This window comes from Rutidosis leptorrhynchoides, chromosome 9 (genome assembly GCF_046630445.1).
Source record: "Rutidosis leptorrhynchoides isolate AG116_Rl617_1_P2 chromosome 9, CSIRO_AGI_Rlap_v1, whole genome shotgun sequence".
Taxonomy (NCBI): domain Eukaryota; kingdom Viridiplantae; phylum Streptophyta; class Magnoliopsida; order Asterales; family Asteraceae; genus Rutidosis; species Rutidosis leptorrhynchoides.
The window spans coordinates 129,830,937-129,840,167 of record NC_092341.1 but is presented as its reverse complement, the minus strand read 5'-3'; the positions used below and the strand labels follow the sequence as shown (position 1 = coordinate 129,840,167).

Here is a 9,231-nt window from a genome sequence, read left to right as displayed (position 1 = left end):
AGTCAAACATTTCAACTTTTTCATCATCAGTATAAGTTCGAAAATTTTTAACCTTATACAGCATTTCAGATTTTCATTGAGGTGAATCTCTTTTCAAGTCAGCTTCCCTCATATCAGCCATAAATGTACTACCATTATCATCCTCATCAAACTCCTCAATCTCTTTGGCCATCAAAGACAACTTTTTACCAGAAGCATAACCAACACAATCATCATCAGTTTCATTGTCAGAATACGAAGATGAACTGGTTTCATCTCAATCACGATGCTCAGCTACTAGTACCTTTTCTGGCTTCTTCTCCTTTTTACCAGCCTTTGAGCTTTCCTTCATCTGAGCTTTCATTACTTTGTACATGTTCTTGTACTTTTCATCTTTTGAGAAGGAGTTAGCATGTGATGTTGAAGGTTTCCTGGACGTGCATTCAGCAGCAAAATGTCCAACCTTCCTACAATTGTAACACTCGAGATTTGGGCCCTTGACTGACCTATTACCATACATAGCACTTGGTTTTTTTACTCATTTTATATGGCTTGCTGGTTCTACTACGATTGAACTTTTTGAACTTCCTAGCCAACAATGCCATACCTTCAGCAAACCCTTCAACATCATCATCATCACTGCTTTCCTCAGACCCAGTACCACTATCCTCCTCTTTAGCTGTCTCTTCTTCTGCCATCAGCTTTTGAACCAGTAAAGCCTTTTGAGCTTTCTTTTTAGCAGCAGCAACAAGAGCAGTATCATCTGACTTTGTAGATTTTGAAGTGGTGGGGGTAGACTTAAAGTTTTCTTTCAAATTAAGCTCAAGTTTGGCTTCTGCCTTCTCATGGTTCCAAAGTGTACCATACAGAGATGACATGTTAAAAATCTTTAAAGTCTGAGTGGTTCTTAATGGGTCGGTAACAGGATTCCATTTTGTAGGCAGTGAGTCAATGAATTTGTTGACTTGTTCAAAATCAGTATATGTGATTTTCAAGGTGAGCAAGTCAGTAACTAAAGAGTTAAACCTAATGAAGGTTTGCTTAAGGGTCTCACGTTTGTAGGCAAAGAACATTTCATATTCTATTTTTAAAGCTATAATCTTATTTTTCCTAACTTCATCCATACCCTCATATGTAACATCAAGATAGTCTAACATAAGCTTAGCATTCAGTTTTTCCTTAATCAGTTTGAACACATGGTTAGGTAAGGTTATAGCTAACAAGGTTCTGATCTTAGGGTCATGTCCAACACGACGTTTATCCTCAGCATCCCATCTAGATGGAGTGAGAACAACTTCTCTGTCAGGAATGACATGAGTGTCTGCTGTAGCAGGAACACTATCAAGTGTTTCAGTGTGGATAAAAGGACCATAAGTGGCAACGCTAGGCATGAGTGGGTCAATAGACTCAAGATGAAGCATAAACCTAGCTTTCCAGGTTTCATACTCATTTTCATCAAATTTGGGAGGTCTATTGGATGAGCCGTTTTCAAGACTGAAGCTCAGATCCAAGATATGAGATTATCAAGACTGAAGCTCAGATACCAGTTGTTGGTCCCTTTATTAACAACATGAGTATTGTAGGGGGTGAATACAATTCTTTTAAATCAACTTAACAGTTCAAAGCAATTGGTATTCAAACAAGTAATATAATTAAGAGTCAAAGGTAATTTTCAACGGCTATTCTTTATTGATATAAATCACAAAGAATCACAACTATCCTTGGCATAATGATATTTGGTTGATACAGATTTACCTAAGTCATAGCTATCGAGGTTATCTAAAGCTTTTACAAGTTTGGACTCTTAATAAATAAAACCCACACCACTACTAGTTAATATAATTATGAATACTTCTATTTATAGTAGTCCTATTAACCATGTAAGTATTCTATTGTCCACTGGTACATATGATATCTGTACTTGTGGGGACCACTGCATCAGAGAGCGTGCTCTCTTCTTTCCTCTTTGGTAGCTATTTGCAGAAACATCCCAATTCGTTTGACAGCACTATTTGATTAAACAAATAGAATGTTGTGTTCCCTAAGCGTTGACAAAGAATAACACATGTCTGCACATGCGTTAAACTTCTGCATTCCCACGTGGTCTTGTAAGGTCACTTGTCAGCCGTCGACGCGTGTCCTTTTCTGTTCAACTTTGTCTTCGACTTCTGTTCAAATAGTACAATTGATGTAGACCACTTAGGAAATCACTATGCTTGTAATGGAGCATATCTGTCTTGTGTAGTAAGCTGCTTACCAGCTATGCTGGTTCTTCTTTGCTGATTCACTTTATATTCTTGTTTTGCTGGGCACACATCCTTTGCTAACTAAAGAGTACTATCTACCTTGTGCTGGTAGACCAGGCAGCATACTAAACACTTGACACAGCAATATTTGTTGTCTATACATAAACAAACCTGTGCTGGCTGCACATAATACTTTAGTGTACATATTTGTTGTTTTGTCATAATTAAATCCTTAATTACTTTGGGGACTCAACAGTAATCGAAATAAAATTCTTAATATTATTAATGTTGATCGACGAGTGAATCTTGAAGTCTTCGGCAATTATGAGTTTAGAGGAATAATTCGTTAAAATTTAAGCAAAGAAGACAAGACAGGATATACGTACACATAATTTTGATATAATAATATAATTATATGACAGATAACTCAATGACTCTTAACACACAAATCACTTTGAAATTATTAATTATCTAATAGTGATAACGCGGTTGGTAGAAGTTGCGCTTTACCGCAGGAGTTCAATTATGTTTGTGATGTTTTCGTGAACGTTGCGTTAGTTTATATCATATGTATATGTACATTATATAACCCAAATAGATGAACTAATAGTTCAGATTAAACATTACTTTCATTATTCTATAGTTCACATATAAACATTTGTCATATAAATATAAATAGTTAATTAAATAATAGAGAAATAACATTTAAAAAATGTTATTTTTTGAGATTATATGGAAAGTAAGAAAACAAAAAAGAACAAAAATATATATAAAAATTACAAAAAAAGAAAAACAATAAATAAGTGTTGAAGAACAGAGTCGAACTTGAATCACAATTAGTGAAATGATATCCTGGAGACCACTCGGCTAACTTATTCTTTTTGATATTATACCTCAATTATTATTACGCAACCTTAATTCATGTTATGTCATTTTCTGTGCACTCGGGACAGATACGGTCCCATTCAGGTGGTCATTTTCGAATGCATATATCTCAATATCTAGGAACATTTAGGTTTCAATATCTACATAAAAAGTCAAGTACTAATCATACACTTTTCAAATTCCAAAAACATGTGTTCCAGAAATCAAAGCATTTAGTCATACAAGTCTGTTTAACGTTACAAATGACAAATGTTGCTCGAATAATCAATTGAGCATAAAACGAGTTTTAAGAATCCAATTCATGTGATATATTAGTCTAAATTGTGTGATTTTTCAATAGATATCAGATGGTAATCAATTCATGTTCCATCACTTAACACAATTTGCCCATATTTTAGATTTATACAATAAACAAGTCGAAAATTCAACTAGTCATAACGGGAGCATAACATAACGAAAATTCATGATTCTCGAGCCTAAAATTAATAGTTTTTCAAGAGCTTTTACAATATGCAATAATATTTTACAATTAATAAGTCCAAGTTTCTGTTTGGTCAAGTTTCAAATTCGGGATTTAACATGAACATGTCAATCGAGCAATTTAACGAATGTAATCAAACATAAACACATAGACTTGAGCAATCGACATTAATAACATATGTAATCATCAAAAATATGAAATTTAAGAATTACGGTTACATGTTTTATACCTTAAACAATCAAATTGATTATACCAATGTGTAGAGGAAGATGCAAGGATTAACTTTGATCAAGAAAACTTAAGCTAATTTTCAAAGATTGATGGTGTTATAATGATGAGGTGATACGAAGGAGAGGAGAAGGGAGAGGGAACTAGTAGACTGCTATTAGGTTTTAGGGATAATGATGCAGTTTAAAAATCTAATTAAACTCAAATAGGGCCTAAAGTATACTAGTAATTAACATTTATGGGCCAAAACAACATAAAAGGGTGTGGGGTGGGGGTTTCAGCTGAATGGCCCATTGGGTGTTCCCGAGGCTTGTTTTTCTTGCTAGCTCATAACATGTGGCTCGTTTCTAGTTGCCGTTAACCAACACTGAATTCGCATAACGTTAACCGGACGTTTAAACAAATCCACAAAGTTTAATTTATTTAAAATATTAACAAATTAATTATATTTTTCTAAGTTAATAATTACTAAAAATAATTATTAGAAATTACTCTGAGTGTTTCGTTAATCCGAAAAACAACTTTTGCAGTTATAAAAACCGTATCGTTTTCTTCGGATTCCAATATTCGAAATAAGTTATTCAATTAATATCCAATCATATTAATTATAGTAAACCTCCCAGGATTATGTATGTATTTATTAAGCTAAACACATAAAATTCATGTAGTCACCGTTAAGATTAACTAACAGAAAGTTAAATAGAAGTAACGGAAAAAGTAGGGTTGTTACATTACCTACCCGTCAAAGAAACTTTCGTCCTGAAATTTTAGTATGCGTCCGCTGAAGTCGTTTCGTCGAGAAATAGTTGCGGATATTTTTGTTTCATCTGGTCTTCACGTTCCCATGTGAATTCTGGTCCTCTACGGGCATTTCACCAAAATTTAACGATTAGTATTTTGCTCTGCTATAAACGTTTGACCCCACGGTCCATGATCTCAACAGATGCTTCCATAAAATGAAGTTACCTTTCGATGCGAATCTCTTCTAAAGGAATTATCAAGTTCTCGTCAGCTAGGCATTTCTTCAATTTTGACACATGAAACGTGTCATGAATTTCGCTGGGCTCTTATGGTAGCTTTAGTCGGAAAGCTGCGGGTCCAACCCTTCCATTTATCTCAAATGGTCTAACATATATTGGACTTAGTTTCCCTCACTTTTCGAGACGTACCACTCCCTTATAGGTCGATACCTTTAGCATGACTCTGTCACCAATATGAAATTCTAAAGACCGTCTTCTGATGTCGGCATAGCTCTTTTGACGACTTCGAGCTATTTTTAACCTCTCTTGAATCTGAACAATTTTCTCCGTGGTTTCTTGAATAATTTCAGGACCTGTTAATTGACTATCCCCCAATTCACTCCAGCATACGGGAGATCTACACTTCCTTCCGTACAATGCTTCAAAAGGCGCAACTTTTATACTCATATGATAGCTATTGTTATACGAGAACTCTGCTAGTGGTAGATGTTTATCCTATCCGTTTCCAAAATCGATAACACATGCTCTCAACATGTCTTCTAAAGTCTGGATGGTCCATTCACTTTAACCATCTGTCTGTGGATGATACGCGGTACTCATGTCGAGACAATGAAACAACCCTAACCCATTATTATACCGACCCCGAAAACTTTTCTTTTATATAACACATTAATATTGATAACAACGACACCATAATTATGTTTACCAAACATTTCCAATACTCGACAAGTTTAAACAACCTTAAATTATACATTACACAAGTTTAGGTGTAAAAATGGGCATAACAAACCACGACCCATTTAACGTGACCAAAAGACACTTTCAACCCAAAACGTTTAACTCCAACATAAAATCGAGCATGGTGATTGGGAAAACACTACCCAATCCTATCGAATCCAAAAGAAAAGTCTTCTAAAGTAAACCGCAATAATCCACTAATCCCCGCGATTAACCTTGCCACCTCTTCCACGCGAATCTATAAAAATATAAACAACGAGAGGGTAAGCTATAAAGCTTAGTGAGGATAAACATACTATATACATACATATGCATAAAATGAATAGGTATCACCAACACAAGTAATAAACACATACCACTTCCTTGTATAGCTAAGCAAAGCTATACATAACGTACCACCATGTCAATCCGCAAGATTAGCTACTACACAACAATATATATATATATATATATATATATATATATATATATATATATATATATATATATATATATATATATATATATATATATATATATATATATATATATATATATATATATATATATATATATATATACGTAATACCTAAAAATCCCAAGGTAAACCCCTTAACCTTAAACGCATGAAATTTGGCCGAAACCTCACGCGCCCTAGTGTATCCAAAAGCTCACTCGATACACTACCACAAACCACATGACAATAGGGATGTCGAACTACACGAGACATTGTGAATCTGAACTACACGAGATTCACTAGTGAAGCCGAACTACATGAGAATTACTACCCTATGCCGCAACAACAACAATGGGAGCGTCCGAACTACACGCGACATTGTGAATCCGAACTACACGAGATTCACTAGTGAAGCCGAACTACACGAGAATCACTACCCAAATCACCTCAACAACATCAACGGGGTTAACCAACTTGTTAATGTGAATCTAAAACTCACGAGATTCACTACCCCAAGGGTGGTAACCCCAAACGTACAAACGTGCACCATGGACTTGAAGCTCACGGGGTCCATCATCTCACACACATGTAAAGTGAACCCGAACGCATAAGGATCACTCTACCCCACCACACCATCCTATGCATACATACAGATATAATATATTTACACTCACCTTGTCGCCTTGAAAAATGCAACCGAATAATCCGCAACATGTAAATGAAATGTACCTATTCCATTTGTCACATAACAAACAACACAATTAGGGTGGATTACAAACTAACCCAAATTGACACTTAGTGCAATTTTGACCCAATTGCACTTTCAAGCACAACCAATGCCCAAACTAACCAATAATCACTTAACGCTAGTGAAAATGGTCCTATAACGCCAATTAAACCAAAACACAAGTGTTAAATACTTGTCTTCCCCAATTTGACCCATAAACCCTAATTTTAACCCATTTTAAAATTAGTCTTCCAAACACACTCTTATGAGTTCAAACATCAACACCATCATTTCTTTACACCTTTACTAGCGATTTTCGCTAACATCTAGACCTAAACAAGATCAATTAGTCTTCCAATCTAAAACCTACCAATAATGAGTCTAAAACCCACTTACTAGCAACAACAAACTCGCTTCATGAGCATCAATGGGTTTTTCATCAATTTAAGCTCAAACCCAAACTTTGAATATCTATTTATCAAATAAAATTTGGAGTTAGAACTTACCACCACTACCAAAATGTAGCCAAGAACGAGATGAACAACCTTAACACTTGCACTTTGAAGAGATTTCACCTTCTTCTTTCCCAAATCAAGCTCTCTCACTCTAAAAATACCTTTCTCAGTCTAAGATAAGATGAGAGTATTTGTGGATAAGAGATGAGCTCTAGATGAGCTTGGGATCAGTTTTGTGGCCAAAAACCCGACCTCAAAGTGAAAGAACCAAAACACTCCTTTAAAACTCCCAAAAACAAACTAAAAAGGGTTGCTGTCAGGCATTGCATCATGACCGCGATGCCTTAATCGCGACCGCGATCAGCCTCCAGAACTGGTAATTTGTTTCGGTCATAACTTTCAGAGTGTAACTCCATTTTTGATGAATCAAATATCGTTGAAACGTAATAAGGTTTAATTTCCAATGGCAAGGTTCTAAAATATTAACTCAGACTTTATTTGGGGTCAAAAGGTACGATTACATACCTTGTACTCAAATGACGTTCAATTTTTAACATATTACAAACCCAATTTCGCGTCTAGGAACCTAAACACCACAACAAGAAACAAGTTACAAAAAATGGGGTATTACAGACGAGTTCCCATTGCCTGTTTTAATGTTTGCTAAAATCTAGAAGTAAATCGGCTGTCACGGTATGAGATAATAGATACAGGCACACCGTGTCGAGTAATCAATTCCTTCAGATAAATGTGTGCCAGCTTTTCCATCTTGTCTGTTTCTCTAATCGGTAGAAAAGAATCAGATTTAGTGGCACGATCTACAATAACCAAGATGGTGTCATAACCTCCTACAGTTTTAGGTAGCTTAGTGATGAAATCCATGTCAATGTACTCCCACTTCCATTGGGGAATTTCTGGTTGTGTCAGCAGCCCTAACGATCTTTAGTGTTTAGCCTTGACTTTAGCACATGTTAGGCACTTACCAACATACGTAGTAATGTCGGCCTTCAGATTAGGTTTGACATCCATAAGCAATTACTTTGTTTGGTTGCATCATCACGCAACCAAGTCCTTGCCGTGAAGCATCACAATATATCACGAAATCTTTGTTTCCTATAGGTAAAGATAGAATTAGAGCAGTAGTCAGTTTCTACTTCAACATCTGGAATGCAGACTCTTGTTGCTCGAACCATTCATATTTCTTACCATCGTGAGTCAATGCGGTTAACGACCGGGAAATAGTAGAAAAACCCTCAATAAATCTTTTGTAGTAACTGACGAGATCAAGAAATTGCCGGATCTGTGTTGGCGACTTAGGAATTTTCCAGTTTCTGACTGTCTCTATCTTTGCAGGTTCAACTTGAATACCATTGATACCTACAATATGATCCAAAAATTATACTTCCTGCAACCAAAAGTCACACTTAGAAAACTTCGCGTACAACTGCTCGTCCTTAAGCATTTTCAAAACCGAACACAGATGTTATTCGTGCTCTCCTCTATTTTTTGAATGCTCCAAAATGTCATCAATGAATACAATAACGAATTTATCAATGTATGGCTTACACACACGGTTCATGAGATCCATGAACACTTCCGATACGTTCGTCAAACTAAATGACACCACTGTAAATTCATAATGCCCATAGCGTGTTTTAAACGCCATTTTGGGTATATCAACATCCTACACTCTTAACTTATTATAACCTGATCTCAGGTCAATTTTTGAGTAGCAACTGGATCCTTGTAATTGATCAAACAAATCATCTATCCTCGAAAGTGGATATCTATTCTTTTCAGTCAAATTGTTCAACTCTCTGTAGTCGATGCAAAGTCTCATAGATCCATTCTTCTTATTCACGAACATGACCAGAGCTCCCCGATGTGAAGAACTCGATCAGATAAATCCATTTTCCAAAAGTTCCTGCAATTAATTGGACAACTCTTGTAGTTCTGGAGGTGCAAGTCAATAAGGTGCGCGTGAAACTGGTGCTGCTCCTGGCACTAAATCAATCTGAAATTCAACTTCACAGTGAGGTGGAAAACCAGGTAACTCTTCTGGAAAAACCTCAAGAA

General features: G+C 35.8%; 1 protein-coding gene across 1 annotated transcript; it reads right to left on the bottom strand.

Moving 5' to 3' along the window:
• Positions 1-8,167: 8,167 nt before the first annotated feature.
• LOC139868378 (uncharacterized) lies at positions 8,168-8,995 on the bottom strand. Its single transcript, XM_071856711.1, has 3 exons — positions 8,863-8,995; positions 8,362-8,532; positions 8,168-8,268 (listed from the first exon to the last, which is right to left on the bottom strand). Exons 1-3 carry the CDS (start codon positions 8,993-8,995, stop codon positions 8,168-8,170), a joined length of 405 nt encoding a protein of 134 aa, XP_071712812.1.
• Between the last annotated feature and the right edge of the window lie 236 nt (positions 8,996-9,231).

Excerpts from the sequence above, each read along its gene's own strand:
- LOC139868378 (XM_071856711.1), bottom strand. The coding sequence starts at position 8,995 with ATGAGACTTTGCATCGACTACAGAGAGTTGAACAATTTGACTGAAAAG. Across the intron at positions 8,533-8,862 it reads AAAAATTGACCTGAGATCAG|GTATCAATGGTATTCAAGTT; the intron begins GTTATAATAAGT and ends ATCATATTGTAG. Across the intron at positions 8,269-8,361 it reads AACCGCATTGACTCACGATG|GAAACAAAGATTTCGTGATA; the intron begins GTAAGAAATATG and ends CTTTACCTATAG.